The 16883-nt window shown below is 39.0% G+C and overlaps 1 protein-coding gene across 1 annotated transcript in view; it reads left to right on the plus strand.

Annotated features, from left to right (window-relative positions):
- Positions 1–15697, plus strand: part of IGF2BP3 (insulin like growth factor 2 mRNA binding protein 3) — a 114871-nt gene extending 99174 nt beyond the window's left edge. Inside the window, exons 12-16 of the mRNA XM_051786068.1 lie at positions 3716–3835; positions 7827–7901; positions 10636–10767; positions 12094–12207; positions 13088–15697. Coding sequence (XP_051642028.1) covers positions 3716–3835; positions 7827–7901; positions 10636–10767; positions 12094–12207; positions 13088–13189 — 543 coding nt within the window. The 3' untranslated portion in view covers positions 13190–15697. The remainder of the gene's footprint in view (positions 1–3715; positions 3836–7826; positions 7902–10635; positions 10768–12093; positions 12208–13087) is intronic.
- The last annotated feature ends 1186 nt before the right edge of the window (positions 15698–16883 follow it).

The following is a 16883-nucleotide window of genomic DNA, read 5'->3' on the forward strand; positions in this document are numbered from 1 at the left end:
GTTACTTGCAAATTAGGGTGGATGTATGGACTATATTTGGTGAAGCTAAGTTACTACTTTTAGAAGGTTTTCTTTCCACATTTCTGTCAGTTCCCAGGGTTGGGCTGGCTTTGAATAAAATATTTTCTTATGTGTGGGGGGAAAATAAAGTGAATGGAGAAGAGGAGAAAATTGTACAGGAGACCTTACTGTTGTTAAAAATACATACACATGTATATTTTAGTTTATAAATTTTAAGTATATGTTTAAACAAGCTTGGCTTTGTTAAGGCAGTGAACATTGAAGCTCAGATTTCACAGAGTGGGAAATCAGTTCCCTAAATTTAGTGCTTCTAACATATGTTTAAGATCTAGGAATCTATTTCTGATATAACTCATGCTAGGAGTTCCTGGAAAGCTCTTTGACTTATGTGGCATGGCATGGGTAAGATTAAATTATAGCTGATTTTCTTCCATTCTAAGATCCCCAGAAGCATCTGTAAGATTGATGGGCGGTACAGTCATTGCATTATATTTGGATGTGTTTCTTTTGCAGGATAGTCTTCCAGTAAATACAAAAGAATTTAAAAATTATTGTGGGTAAGGAGGTGGATGGAAAATAATTTGAACTTGGTGTTATGATGCTCTAGCTTTAGCTGGACTTGGTTTCTGCCAGAAGAAAAAAGAAAGATATACAGTGGGTTTTTTCTAGTGGTTAAAAATCAGTGTGGGTAAAGAAATGGATATGATTTCTCTAAATCCGGTATCATGTTATACTGGAGATGAATTTGGTTATACATGTGTGCCAATGTGCTTCTCCAGACAAGAATTTGAAAATGAGTATATGAACATTTCAGTATCACCACATTCTCTGCTGTTCTTTAGTAAACATATATCACTATTACACCAAAATACAAGTTTAATGTTAAAGATCCTCAGTCACATAAAAATAACAAAATCCTTTAGGAAAAAGAGAAGTTGAAATGTATCAACAAGTCAAAAGGAGGGATGGGGGAAGAATGCTACAGTGAGCTGATTGTACACTTAGAAAGGCACATGTGCATCTTCTGTCTTTCATTGCCTTTGCCCATGTTTCATGTTTAAGGGTGAGGCAGCAGAAAAGAATTTCAGTGATAAGTTGAATCTAGTAAAGAACATGCCCTGAAATTAAGCTTTGGGAAGAAGAGGGGGAAACTGTGCTGCAGACAGATGGGCAACAGAGGGAAGGAAGGAAATATATGCAAACAAAAATAATGAAGTTTGATTTGTTTCCATGGTACAGAAATGTGTCTGGAGGTGGGTTTAGGTAGAAACTGCTTAAATTCTTGAAACCCAAGTCAAGTTACACATTTGATTTGCAGCACTGTTGTGCAAACTAGCTGGAAGGTCTGTGTGTGTTAGCTCAAAGTTTAGCTGGAAGAGGGTGGCTGGAGTTGCATGTGGAAGGGAGAACTTCAGCAGTGGACTTTTGCAGGAGCTGAAGCATGTGTGGACAACTGAAGGTAGGGCACAAGGAGATGAGTGAGGAAGTGAGGTGGCTAAGCTGTCTGGATTGGAATGAGGGGTTGCTTCTACACCCGGTGCAGTTAGTATAGGTCCTTGCAACAAAACTGGGAAAAAACCCAAATGCCTCATGAACTTGTAACCATTTAGAAAGAGTTCTCTGAAGTGGTAAGATTGAGCAAGTACCTACAGTAGCATTTCCAAATTACTGGAAATCTTGTTGGACTCCCAGTGAACATGTAAAAGGACTTACTATGAAAACACTCAGGATGTTTGTAATAGGAGGAGAAAATGAGTAATCTTCTGGAAAGTCTTTTTAACATATATACTGAAGTGACTGATATCTTTCACTACAAATACGTAGTTTTAGGGTGTAGTTTTGAGATCATTTTAAACTGATCTGTAGGCAGATTAGAAGGGGTGCTCCCACCTTTTCCCATTCCCTGACCTAATTGTTGTTTCTTCCTCCCTTGATCCTGACTGCTGCTTGTGTGGCTCTCTGGTTATTCAGGTCAGGAACACACTGCCCGTCTTAAAAATCGTCTGAATGTGCAATCCTGCTGGCCACAAAACACACAGGGCAGTGGGGAGGATGGGTGTGGAGGGCTGCATCCAGGGAAAACAGGGACTTAAACCAGCATGAAATGACTGTGAATCCTAATACCTTGTAAATGTGAAAACACAGGGTAAATTGTGCAACTGTTGTAATCACCTGAAGCGACTGGCAGAATGTGTTTCTATTTTCAATATCCTATTTTGGGGTTTCTTCACCTGGTACATGGAGCTGTGCCTGGAATTTGTTTCCCCTGAGGTTACAGTTGACTTGTATTTACCAAAAATGAAGTGGTAGAACTTGGAAACAAGCATTTTGTTCTGATTAGTTTATGGTTAATGCAGTGGGGCTTCACTTCCAGTTACTGAAAGAAGTTACTGAAACTTTAAGTGGGAGATAGTGTTCTTAGGATTGCAGCTGCTTTTTGCTTTGTGTTGGATATAGTGGGTTTTTTTCCAAAAATGTCATGGAAAAAGCTGCTTTGGTGAGCTTCTGTACCTGGGTCTGTATCCCTACCCAAATATACAAGCGAGCAAAGCTAGATGAGTGTGGTTGGTCCCATGTGCACTGTTTGCTGGTGCTTGGTGCTGGTCTGCGCTGGGGCACTGAGAAAGCAAGGATGAGAACGTCTGCGTTGTCTTAAAAGACCTTGGCACAAAAAGGGCTTGTTGGCTTTTGTCTTGTTGAGGATGAGCAAAACAGATTTTGAAAATACAGAAGAGGGCTACACAGAGGAAGAAATGCTTTAAAAGAGGAGATGTAATGTCTTAAATACCTCCTAGTTCAAAGAAAGGTTTGTGTGAAATGATTTTGAGAGGTAACCCTGAGATAAGTAGATGGATTAGTGGTAGCATAGTCCATACTTGTTAATCTGAGACAGGCTCTTCTGGGGCTGCTAAAATAGTTATGATTTACTGTGGCATATGTAACCCTGCTGCTTGATCATGGCTATGCAGCCTGTAGAGAGGATCTCGAGTATTATGTTGTGCTTTCCAGCTGGGATGTCTGCTTGAAAGCAATAGGAAGATGCAGTGATGCCTGATACCCAGTGGGTGCAGTGGTAGGGTCCTCTTGCTTTGAAGAACTCCTAATGTGGTGTTTAATTTACTAGCCTGCGTGAGGACTGCTGCCAAGGCTCCAACTGTTGCATAATGTTACACAGGAGGAATCACTGGCAGATTTCAAGCTGGCTATCATTCCAGATCACTCCCACACAAAGGAAATTGTAGCATATATGTAACTCTGAGGCTTTTGGTGGCACTCAACACAATCTAAAATTAAAAATGTAACTAGGAAAACTATAAAGCTTGCCTAGTCAGTCTGTAGCCCCTCTGCTTGTAGTAGCCTCACCTGCAGAGTCTTGCATGTGGAAGAGAATTCAGACAGCAACAGGTAAGAGCGAAAGCCTTGCAAACACCTCAATTGTTTTTTAAAGCTCTAAGCATTAAAATTACAAGTATTTTATACAAGATGAAAGAATCCTCTTTTGGCTCAAACTGTATATCATGTTCTGTGAATTCTGTGATTCCCAGAAAAAGCCAGACCCTTAATATTCAGACATCACAGGGGGAAATAAGATTTCCCCCTCATTTCCATGCATGCCTGTTCCATACCCGTTTTCTTGTCAGTCTGATTCATAATGTTCAAAAACATTCACTGCATTTTTCCTTCTTCCCCACAGCAACAGCCTGAGTCTGAGACTGTTCATCTGTTCATCCCAGCCTTGGCAGTTGGAGCTATTATTGGCAAGCAGGGACAGCACATCAAACAACTTTCTCGTTTTGCAGGCGCATCTATTAAGGTATTATTACACTGACTATAACTTTGTCTATTCTACATGACACTTCTAGCAAGTTTGCACAAGCCGTGCTTTCGTGAACATCCTCCCCAACTCCGTGCTTAGAATGTGATGTGATAAATGGTACATTTGTTTATAAATCATCTTTTAATCTTCCTTAAGACAAGATAATTAGAAGCATGTTTTCAAACGTCTCCTGAGGTGTGAAATATAAGTGCAAAGAAAACTACTTTGGTGGTCTTGATTTCTTAGAAACAGACTTGCGTCTTAATGATGCAGTGCTTAAAGGCTTTCTTCTTTCGGTACAGTGAAAATTGGTGAGGTAAATTCCCCTTCTAAAAACAGCAGCACAGGTGAAGTTTCCTACTGCTCTGCCTGCTCTGTTCCAGATGGATCAGTCTGGGCTGTCAAGCTCAGATGGCTCCACGCTGAAGTGTTCATGTTTTAGCATCATCCATGTGCTCCAAGCTCCTGGGGTCAGTCAGTTCTTTAACATCATGTTTACCTTGTTACCCAGTTTTAACATCCAGCTGTTTGTGTATTGACATTTCATGTAAAAGATGGTTTGCAGAGGTTGACCTCTTGGTGAAATCCATCTTGAGTGTTGTTAGGGGTTGGTACCAGTCGCAGTTGTAGGAAGGCCTTGGCTTTCTGCTACTGATGCCATTGTAACCACATGTATCCTCTCTAAACACCTGAGCATTTTTTTCTTTTAATTAGGCTATTCTGCTATTCTGTGCTGTAAAAATAATGTTTTGGCCTAAATTAAAAAAAAAATAAATAAAAGTACAGTGTTTAGCTATATGTGCTGTTAGATTGACGTTTTCCTGCACAGGTAAAGCAAAGATTTTCTTCTCAGCTCTTTGTTTTTGCTCAGGAGATGTGGCCTGTGTAGCAAGTGCTATGGCAGGGAGCTGCCAGAAGTCCAGGGGCAGAGGAGCAGGAGTTGAGTTGAGCTTGGTGAAGCCAGTGAGGCGGGCTTGGCTTGGAAGGTGTTCATCTAAGTGTGCAGAGCAAAGTAATTGGGGAATCCTGATGAATGAGTCTTGTGTGTGGTTTGCTGAATGCCGATCAGTCGACCAACTGATACGCTGCCCAGTTCCATCCTTTTTTTGAGCAGTATATTAAATAGTTGTTATACTACCCAGATGGTTTATGTTACTTGAGCACTAATAATCATATTTTTAGGAGGAAAATGGAATAGAAGACGGTGAGATGTGCGGATTTTTCTTTATCAAATCTGTCTTGCATGGAGGTGCAATATATCACATGGATTTCCTCTTTCCCTCTCCATTGTATCTAAAGCTTAAGCAGTGTATGGAAGGTACTGCTAGGTGGAGAGAGAAATGTGAAACAACGTGGACCTCCAAGAACCCGTCCAAACTAGTTCTTCAGTTGGTCCTTGAAAGACAATTTAGTGGAAAGGGAGTTTCCAATGTTTCTCATGCACCTGGCTAACAGTGGCCTCAGGCTTCCTCTACTGGCTGGCACCTCTCTACCCAATGCATTTAACAGTTCTGTATTAATTGAAATTCAGTTAAAAGTTTTCTGAAGTTCTGGTCTTTTGTTCCTTTAGTAGTGATAAAATAAAGAAATTTTTGTGAAAATGGGATTAAGTCTTAGCAAAACTATACAGATACAGGATATGCTTGCTAAATTGGGAAGTTGCATGTGTGCTTATCAATTAAAATAAAAACATAACTTCATCTGTAATCTGGCAGAACAATATGGAGCACTATGCTTGCTTCTATGTGAAAGTATTAAATATGACAGTTGGTAAATTATTCAAAGCTCCTGAACTTCCCTCGTGTTGACCACCTGCCCTTTGTCATAACTTTGGAGCGAAATAATACATTGTGAATCAAGGAATCTGTGCTTTTAGCTAAGAGTTGGAGGGAGTGCTGCCTGAGTAACTTTTAACTTGCCAAGCTGCAGTAATCATACTCTGTGGAGGAAGTATGTCTCTGTGCATAACACTTGTTTTGAGTTGTGCTGTAGCTTGTTACAGCTGAAAATGTTTTACATCCCTATACATCTTCATTGTGCTCATGCTGAGCTTTGTAGATCTGATGCAATTCTTTAGCTACGAAGTAAGACTAAAACTGCAGGTGCCCAGGGGTTCTGTACAGGGCTGCAGTGTTCAGGCTGTCAATTCAGAGGTGCATGTGGCTGTTGATGAGCTCAGGTTGTGTCTTTGTGCTGGTGGTCATTGCTTGGCAATGCAGGCTCAATGTGGGACTCCATCAGACTCAATTGTTCAGTAAAAGAGCCAGGCAGAGACTTCTGGGCTGTTGTCTGCCCATCCTGTACTACAGCTGGGAACCCACTGTCATCTCCCTAGTTATAAATTCTATCCAGAGTAGCCTTTCGTGATGGAAGGATGACCCTTACAGGTTTTGGGAGTATGAAGTTGTCAGCTTGTGGCTTGGCATATGGAAGATCGGTTGTTTTCTGGTTAGGAATGTAAAATTATTTAATTTCCAAAGTTAAATTCACCACTTCTATACTATTTGTATGTATATAACTACTTCTTCCAAGACCAGATGACAAAATTAACACAGAAGACTCTTAGGTTACCCCTTCAGAAACTGAAATGTTAGTTGATATGTGTTTCTTTCACAGCCCTCAGCCATGTTTTACCCCAGCTTCTGAGAACAGGACATTCTAAGATAAAAGCAAAGCAGGATATGTCCCAGAACATTTGAACACATGTAAAATATAATGAAGGCTTGATGGAAAATATTTTTCTTCAAATTTCAGTAAAGGTGCTGGTGCTCACTAAGAAAAACATGATGTGACTGAAAGAAAAACTACAGTGTCCACTTTTCATAAATGACAATTCAGGCTGAGCTCTGTTCAGTCAGTTGCCTCTAAATGTGCCTTGAAATTTTGGCCCTTTAAAATACTTGTGTTCCAAAGAATGAATGGATTTAGTCTGTGCTTGCTCTTACCACAACGTCATGTCATAAAAATGTACTGCTGTAAAATTAGTGTATTTTTAGATATATCCAATTGGAATGCAGAAATTATGAAAAATAGATATGCAAACCATATTTAATGTAATGATATAATGCCTTCTCCATCTTAGGGTACAATATGAATAATTTTATAAACTTTCCTTAGCAAAATTCTTTAGTGAAAATGATGCATGGTGACTGGTAATTTGTCTGAAATAAACTACAGCTGTTAAATATGAATAACATCCCTATGCCAACAGCTGAGATGAAATTCTGTAGTGTTTAATATATTGCTCATTCAATAAACAGCTATGTAATACTAGATGCAACAATGGAAATGTCAGTTGTGATAAACAAAAGATTCATTTGGAATGTCAGAGGCTAGTTTGAATTATTTAATGCCACTGGAGTCTGAGAACAACACCCACAGAAATTTTACTGTTGTGGTGACATGAACTGCTAAAGACCCTACAGGCATCTCTGTCTCAGCTCTGGTGGAGCTTAATTTTTATTTGGGTCACACATGTCTGTAGATACAAACCTCTTGGAAACTGTGAACTCATTGTCCAGTATAGAGGAATGTTTTGGATCCGATTAGTTACAACAGTAAAGTGATCTTCTGTTCTCAGGGTGATGAATGCAACATTTTGCTAATGAGCAAAACTCATTCAAGCTAATGAGTAGGGATGAGAATCTCAGTTTATTAACCATGTTTATCTTTTTGAAGGCTACATGTCTTATATCACTCACAGCCACATGAAAATGGCATGTGGGATTCTGCCATATGTGGATGAATAGCTATGTCTTTAATTTTCAGAAGTAAATTTGCTTATGGTTTACCCAGTTTCTCCATATTACATTATGGCTCATTAATGCACTTTGAAGAGAATAAACCCGTCATGACTGAAGTGTGATGCTGCTGCTGTAACGAATAATTTTTCACTCTTGAACAGAATGTGAGACCGAAATGGGGAGGAGGTGGCTTTAAACTATTCCTTCAAAAGACAGCTACCAAAAGCTATGTTTATCCATTCCAGATTGCCCCTGCTGAAGGACCAGATGCTAAGCTGAGAATGGTTATCATCACTGGACCTCCAGAAGCTCAGTTCAAGGTACAACATATAAAAACTTGTTAATCTGTAGTGGCCTTTGGACCATGAGGTACGATATTGAAAATAAAACACTTGGTTCCAAGCGTGCTTTATTCTGAATTTTAGTAAACACTGGGGTTTTGCTTTCGTTTTGCTGAAAAGTGTCTCATAAGAATATGAGTAATACAGTACTATAAGAAGCCACATTCTGATCATCTGAAAACTGGGAGTTTCATGTAAGTAGGAATCGAGTCTAGCAAAAAATATGGCCATATTACATTCCTAATTTTTCCTTTTATCTGCAAGCACCATTTAGTTCAGTCTTTCCATTTTGCCTTAATATGTGCAACAGTTTCATGTGCTTAATTGAAATAATAAAGCTGACAAGATGAGAGATTGAGTCTTCCCAGGTTGCTGTTGTATGCCGAATGGAAAATGCTTTTTGGATAGCTCTGTGGATAAATGCAAGATTTCTAACTGTATTTCCACTACACCTATGGGTTGATAGTCAACCTGATTATCTCATTTTTGTTTAAATTGAGTTCTGGAGTAGCCTTCTTACCCCAAAAGAAGTTGACCAGGCTAGGAGTGATGCAAACAGCTCAGTGAAGCAGCCTGGCCTCATCACAGATAAGGCCCAGAGAATACAGAAAGTCACTGAGAGTTTATGTCCAGGCGTTGTTCTCTTGCATCTTCTTATTTTTGACTTCGTAATTTTGCAAGAAAGAGGTGCACAAACTTCAGAAGTATCTAGAATCAATTTCGTTAATGCCTTTAGGATTTTTGGAAAAGTATCAGGGCAGGTAACTTTGAAGGTCTGCCTCCATGATGTTTTTTGTGTGCATGTGGGCTTGGCCACGTGGCATATTTTACATATGGGGTACTCTTGTGATCTGGGATCAGCACTAGGTCAGATACTGGCTACCCTTTCGTTTCATCAGATAGCAGTGGACTTACCCTCTGGGAGTAGCATGCTGAAGGACATCCCTTAACTTGACTTTTTATGTAGGCAAAGGCTTGTCTTCAGGCTTCCTCACTAATTGGAGTTCTTCTGGCAGCTCTTCTCTCCAACCTGGATCATGCAAGGAGAAAAGTCTCCCTTTTCTGCACCCCATACGTAAGACTAAAATGACATCAATCAATCAATCACTTCTCTACACCTGGGCTTTTGTTTGCAAAGGTGGATCAATGTACTAGCACAGTCAATGCTCCTGAGTATGCTGGTCTTGTGAAGGAGAGGGATTATCTCTTGGGGCTTCCTTCAGCTCTAGCCCTTGTAAGTCTTTTAACTACTCTTTGAGCAATGCCCCCTTGACTAAGATGGGCAGAGGCAGAGCTCAGTCCTTCCTTTTATTGCCACTGCTAACCTAAAGCATGCCTTATGGTCAGGACCAAGCCTCATTAGTGCTCTCCTTAAGCTCTGTTTAAGAAGGGTGTTCTTTCTCTTTGAGGGTAGGCTATTGTTTTTTGGGCACCAAGAATGTAAACTGGTGCTCAACAACTTGAAGAGGGAATAGCTGCTGCTCAGGTGAGTAACCAGCTCCTGGAGAGTCAACGTCATCCTAGAGGCTGAGTTTGGCTTCCTTTCCTTAGTACATTGTGCTCTGCTGTCTTATTTGTGTCTGTGGTGGCCACAACAGCTGTGCCCCTTCTTCCTCAGCTGCAGTAGCCTGAGGATGTTGCAGTATGCAGGGCTAGTTATTATCAAGGCAATGGGAAGAGAATATGCCACTGTTTACAGCCTCTGGTGCAGTGCTCCCTAGAGATTAGGCATATCCATTACACCAATATTCAGGGAGCAGTGCATTGCCTTGGATTAGGGATGTGCAAGTGAAGTGGAATCTTGTGTAGACAGCGTACTTCAGCTGCCATTTTGCTGTGAAGCAGCTGCAGCCTGAAAGACTTTTCAAGAGCTGAAAGATTTGGGATGTTGGAAGAACATCTACAGCCCTTTAAAAGTCCACATCCCACCTTGATTTATAATTCAGTAATGTGTGTTCTTTTGAAGCACAGAAGAAGATCTGGTTACCATTTCTCAAGAACTTACTCATGAATGGCAGGGAATAAGGAAATAAATATATTTAAAAATCAGCAAGATTTACAAGCTTAGTCTTGATGGACATTCTTCTTGTTACCTGGCACTTCTGTGTTTCCGAGAAAAAGGAACTGTGTACTGGTTGGAGTAATACTGTTCCTGTGGTACTATTTAGATCTAGGCAGATAGATTTTTCACTTTAGACAATTGAGCAAGTTCAGGTTTATTTATTTTTAAACAATATGTTGTAATGGATTGTAAAAGCAAGCTGTTTGTGCTAATTGGAGTCTTTATCCCATGACTTGTTGGGGGTGTTGTGGCTTTTTTTGTTTAGCATCCTTAAAAGAATGGGTTACTGAGTCAATTAATTGCATTCTGTGCTTCTGGGTGCAATAAAAAAGCTTCAGCTAGACAGTTGCTCTCTCTACCGCTCTTTACCTCTACAGAAATGCAATAGTTTCTTTTAAAAGCAATATTTCTACTGAATAGCAGAATAATGGTTCCTTTTAAAATGTTGTTTGATTCCCTGGTTTGTCATGCAGTCTTTAAAGCTGGACAGTGGTGCTTCCTAGTTTGGTACAATAACTTCTTTTAGAAAAATAATGTATTTATTAGGGAAAACACTGTGTCAGGATTGCATACTGAGAACCTTTCTGTGGAATTTCTTGACGTTAACTAGATCCCAATAAGCACATTTTCTAACTGAAAGCGTTTTTGCAGGCTCAAGGGAGAATCTATGGAAAACTTAAAGAAGAAAATTTCTTTGGACCTAAAGAAGAAGTGAAACTTGAGGCTCATATAAAAGTGCCATCCTATGCTGCTGGTAGAGTTATTGGTAAAGGAGGCAAAACAGTAAGTAGCTGAAATAAAACTTTTAATATTGCTCAGTTACATTTCTTACTTCAGTGTACACATACACATATATATATACACATAAGGCTTAAACTTTTAGCTAATCCTTTGGCGTTACATTAAAGCAGGAGCGATTTCCTTAGCTGTACTTGTTAGGCTTTCCTTTCTTCTAGTGTGGATTCAAAAGAAGCCAATCTCAGAATGATTTCTTTTATCTAAAAAAAGGCAGGGAAAAAAAGAAATAAATAGTCTAACGAAAATCGATAGCCCCAGTCAGATCTGCAGGGCTTTTATTAGTAGAAATGTAGTTCTTCCATTTAGAATGAATACATTCCCATTCAAGATCTGCTTTTGTGAACCTTGGCTTATGTGCCAGATTTTGCTGTCCAAAACTGAGTGAAAACATAACTTCTAAACAAGTGGTAGGAAATTAAGACATGTTCAGACCTCAGTAGTACAAAAAACCCTGTGTCTACTTTTGTTTCAGTTTAATTGATGGCATTTCTTAGGCTTAGTTTATTGTATAAAATAACGTCACTGAAATTTTTCACTCGTGAAAAGATGCTGGTGCTCTAGTATTTTCATATGGTTATTAGTCAGGAGCTAGATGATATTTGCAAAGAAATGGTTCAGTCTTGTGTGTCCATCCTTGAGTACAATGAGGTCTTTAAGTTCAGTGTCAGAAGACAACGTGGCCGCTTCCATTACTTGCAGTGGTAAGAGGTTTAAGGACAAACACGTCTGAGAAGCTGTTCATCTAAAACCTTTTTAATAAAATAATGCTGTGCATTTCTAAAATAAAATGAGTGTAAATGGGACAAAGGCTTTAACCTTACCTGTACTTAACACTATAGAAACCAATAAGCTACTGAAAATAATTTGAACAAATAGAACTTCTCATTGTTCTGTTTGAAGTTCTCCATCTTGTGGAGGGTTTTCGAGGCAAAGCATATAAATACTTTGGCATTTTTCTTCTTGCTACATTATATGAGTTTTCTGACCTTACACTTTTAAACTCAACTGTAAAACACTGTGGCATCTATTTGCTTTTTTAAAGTCATGTATTTAACACCTTCTGTGTGTTGTATTTAGTCTTTAAAACACTTCTACGAATCCAGAGAACTTGGTGCTAATTTATGTTAAGAGACACAAGAGGCTCATCTTGCAGAATGCACACTGCTGCATAAAGATGCTTTGTGTTAGTGAGGGGTGTTTTTTAAGTGTAACTTAAGAGAAAGATGTTTCTGTGGGCAGTATCTTTGAGGCTTGATTGTTGTGGAATATTTGTTAGTTTAAGACTTTCTGACTTCTGGTCTCTATTTATAGGTAAATGAGCTTCAAAACTTGACAAGTGCAGAAGTTGTAGTCCCTCGTGACCAGACACCTGATGAAAATGATCAGGTGGTTGTGAAAATAACTGGTCACTTCTATGCATGCCAGGTAGGAGGACTGAAATGATCTTCTGTATTAGCTTGGTGTTTCCATGTTCTTTCTTTTATAAACATGTGGTGGAAGATTTTTACTTGGGATACAGAAAGCACTGCTTGCCAGGCTCCTCTGCTTGTCTTGCTGCAATAAACTTTACTCGTGCCTGTGAGAGATTTATAATAATAAATCTGCATGGTTACATATGTAAAACAATCTCTTTAAATTCTTCTGTCAATATATGTTGGCTCTGGCACTGCTAAAACTTTCAAAGCAAAAGAAAACCCAAGTTGTGATTGGACTAAAATTCAGAAGGCATTAAGACACAGGTGATATCATGGTATTTGGCAAGAACTGCCCCCAGATATGCAATTTGTCTACATTGCCCAATCTGTTGATTTAATATCATAAAGAAAAGGATCACAAGATTCCTTCCCTCACTTAAGTCTTAACTCAGACCAATTGCTTTTGATATTTTGCTACAGGTGACTTGTATTTCAGAAAGGAGATGGGATGGGAGGGGGCTGGGAAATTATGTAAGTCTGACCTTCTGGATTCCCTGGTGTATAAAAAATTTGTACACTATTAAAACAGCGGTTCTTATAAAACATTACTATCTCCAGAGGAGTAAAATGAAGGTAGTCATCTTCCTATGCTCATGCTTTCTATATTACAGATGTGAAAATTGACCATGGCAGGTAGTTGTGGTAGGTGGAAAAAGAAGAATTAAATTTTAAGTTGTACATCAGGATAACCCAAGTGTATTTTAACTAACAAGTAATCATTGGTCATTCCATATTTTCTTAATGCCAGTAGCATCTATTGTTGGTTGTAAACAGCAGTCACTGCAGCATGGCATCATGATGGGCTGTTTTTTCTTCTTTGTGTCCTTCAGCTTGCTCAGAGAAAAATTCAGGAAATACTGGCTCAGGTAAGAAGGCAGCAGCAACAGCAAAAAACATTGCAAAGCGGACAGCCTCAGCCAAGACGAAAATAAAGGTTTAGGAAATGGCCCATCAGAGACAGATGCCAGACCAAAGACAGACTGTGCGACAGAGAGACGGGTGGTGAGCACCTGTTGAAGTTATGCAGAAGATCCACCAAGCCAATCACCTGTTCGAGGACCAGGCAACCGTTGAACGCTGTCTCTGAGAATGTATTCTTTAGGCTCTCTCAAACTTTTGAAACCCAGCTTTAAAATAAGGACCCCTTCACTTCCCTTTTGTTCTATTCTCACAATTTAACATAAACTCGTTAGTCTTTTTTATTGTTCTTATTATTCCCCAACAATTTTAGAACTTGGTTTAATGAAGCTTTCTCTTCTGAGTTCACTGGTTAAAAAAAAAAGAAAAGAAAAAACCAACAACAAAAAAAGAAAAGGCATTGCTCTTATAGGTCCAGTTGTAAAAGAAGAAACACATTTGGAGGGTGGGATTGTGGGTGGGCTTGGGTTAGAGCAAGGGTATTGACAAGAGTTTAAGTGTTAGTCCCAATGTTGAAACAAGTGGCATTTTTTAAAAATAATTTGGTTGCATTTTTACATAACACTGCCATGAATAACCTAAGGGAAGTGTTGAATGGTGTTGGCCAGGGCATAAAAAGATAAATATGCATTTTACTAAACTACCTCAGGCATTTAGTACCTCAATGAGAAATTGTTCCTTTTTTGCTTTTTTTTTTTTGGTATTTTGTATACTTTATAAAGCTAATAGTTCTTGAGCATTTTATTTTTTTAAAAAAAATTAAAATTTGATCAGCCACCAGCCAGGAGTACTACAGACTTATCGGGGAAAAATATAGTAGAGCACTTCTAGCTGCTGGCTGATGGGAGTAAGGTGGGTAAAAAAAACACAGCCTCAGATTTCCTGAGGGCTTCAACACCATCATTTGTTTAAAAAAAAAAATTCAGTGAATGTTCAAAAGATAGTGAATGATGCCAACATTCTGATAGCAGCAATGCCGTTTAGTTTTCTTTTAAGATGGGATGAAAAAGTTTGTGACGGTACTTTTTTGGGAACAGGACAAGGAAGTGATGGCAAGAGGCTGGGGTTGGGGGAAAAATTTAGAAGGCTGCAAGAGGCTGAATTTTTTTTTTGTGCTACTTGATTGAATGCATGAACCCTTTGTGCCTTTGACCATCACTACCTAATAATGCTACATTTAACCATTTGCAGCCCATTTGGACTTTGCCATTTTGTTCAAAGAGCAAGCTTCATCTTCAGTTTGATAGAACACTTGATCTGCTAGAGCATATTTGAGGCCAGGATGGTCTCTGCTGTCTGCAGATCGCATCATACTGCTTTCAGTTACCACGATGGGGGAAGGTCAAACAGTGTTTGATCACATTGAAAGATAATGAAAGGCTAAGTTTACATATCCAGCCGCTGTTATGGGCCACACTAAGCCACTTTGAAGGTTTTAAAAATGATTACAAGAAAACAAAACAACAACCTCTCTAGCCTGGCTTATAATAGATGCAGCAGGATTTATGCACGTTCTGCAACCAACCATTAGAGAAGAACAAAAAATGTCAAAAGGCAGGGATAACAGGAAAGTTACCAAATTTTATAATTTCCAAATGTAATTTGAATGATGATTGTGGTAATAGTGACACATTCAAGTTTCTACAATAAACTTCAGTCTACCTCAGTTTAAGAAAAAAAAAATGTGGCAACACATGGTGCATAAAGACTGCTGTGTGTGTGTGTGTGCGCGTGCGCGCCTGTGTGTGTGTGGTCGACAGAGCCATGCTATTACCTCTGAACCTTTTTTGTGATGTTTTTTTGTGCATGAGATGATCAGAATCACCATGCTGCACTGATTTGAGGGGCACAGCGAGCAAAAAACATTTGTTTCATCATTTTGTTATCTACCTCTTAGGTTCATGTTGAGATAGAGGCATTACTACATAGACTAGATAATTTTCCCAAAGATCATTGTTGTACAGATTAGGTAATTTTGAAAATGGTCTGAAGTGTTTTTCCTGCATCTCTTCTTTACTAATTGGTTTAAAAACCACAAACTTATGTTGTAGTTTTAGCAAAGAAAAATGAGTTTCTTTTTCTTTTTTGACAGTGACCTTCATCTAGCCTTTAGGATAATTTTTTTTCTTACAATGAATTTAAAATTACTGAAGTATGAAAAGTACATAGCATTTTAAATTTTGTTGAGGCTTAAGTCAGTCTGATGTTCCTTTCTTAACATTTGAGAAGGATTTGACTTCATTATTTTCCATAAAAAATTACTTTACAGATAGGCGCTGCATTTACATCTGCTGATTTAAATACTGTCATCTCTCTTAAATTTCTAGACTTAATATGGTAATTCATGTTTTTCTTTTCAATTGAGACTTGGTAATTTGGAGTATTTGGGAATAGCTAGAAAGTAAATGCTGTAAATGATTTCAATATCCACAAAGTATGGATCATTTTTCATCTGTAATGTGCCCCCCAATGCAGCTCTACTTGCCAGATGCCTCTGAATGGAATAAAGAGTTTAACTCCTATCATCAGATAAAGTTGTGTGGTGTTTTTTTAAATTATTGAGGCATAGGGACAGACTGTTCTAAATATTTACGGTGCTTTGATCAAGTTGTTTTCTGTCCACAATAACAACTGGATAAGGATGAATTGTCACCTACAGGTATTCCATAGCTGCTAGGACAACCACGTTACAATGTCTGCACTTCCCAACATAAGCAGTGACTTCTGTGGCTTATAATTCATCTTCTCCCTCCCATCTAACAATGCCATACAGTCTGTAGTAGAACCTATAGTTCAGGGTTTGTCTTGCACAGCTCTTAGGTTGATCTGCTGTGGAACGGATGTGAACTCAACAGTCCTGTCCCAGGGCAAATGTGAAGGAATCTTTACCAGGTTTGAAGTGAGATCTGAAATGCATTATTTTTTTTTTTTTGGCAGTTTTCTACCCAGTCTTTACTGTGGTGGTTTTGGTGTGATGAAGCTGTGTAATGAACATGGCCCTATAGGCAGAACCAGTCACACTAGCAAGCCAGTGTGCTGGCAACCTGTATCTCACTCCAGCCATGACCACCCAAACACACATCACTTGCCTGTGAGGTGGTATGGCAATACATTTAGATCCTTGTTAACATTATTTGGAATAGAAATGAGACTAGATGTTTAACTGAACGTTTCAGAGTGAGATGGAGGGGTTGGGGAATGAAGGAACATCATGAATTACACAATTCTGTATCTTTCTGAACAGAAGTGGAAAACCCAACTTGTTTTCCAAACTCTTGCAGCCTCTTACTTGTCTTCACAGCTCCTGGGTCCAACCAGCAGAAAGAGGGAATTGAAGAAATTGTCTGTAGAAGACACTTTGTAGAGTATTGTATTTCACAGGGCACCCTAAGCTCATTTTTCCATGCTGATATCAAGCTATCTTCTCAGAACCAGCATCCTGCCATTTGAGCAACGTATAAAGTTAGGCCTTGCTCTGTACTGCGGGTGCATTTGTGACAGCTCAACTCCTAACTTTTTTAAGCATTTGCTTAATCATGGCATTTTATTTGCTTCTAACCTTCCAGAGCTTTTATTCCTAAGCTGCAATTTCCAAGGCATGCGCTCTTCATAATACTTTCCATTAAATGAAGCATGTGTGCTGTGCAAGACAGCCTGGGCTTGATATGGCATTAGGGTGTAGGATTTTTAAACAAACATGAAAAATTG

Source organism: Manacus candei, unplaced genomic scaffold (assembly GCF_025592945.1).
Source record: "Manacus candei isolate 608988 ecotype Guabito, Panama unplaced genomic scaffold, ASM2559294v1 h1tg000021l, whole genome shotgun sequence".
NCBI lineage: Eukaryota > Metazoa > Chordata > Aves > Passeriformes > Pipridae > Manacus > Manacus candei.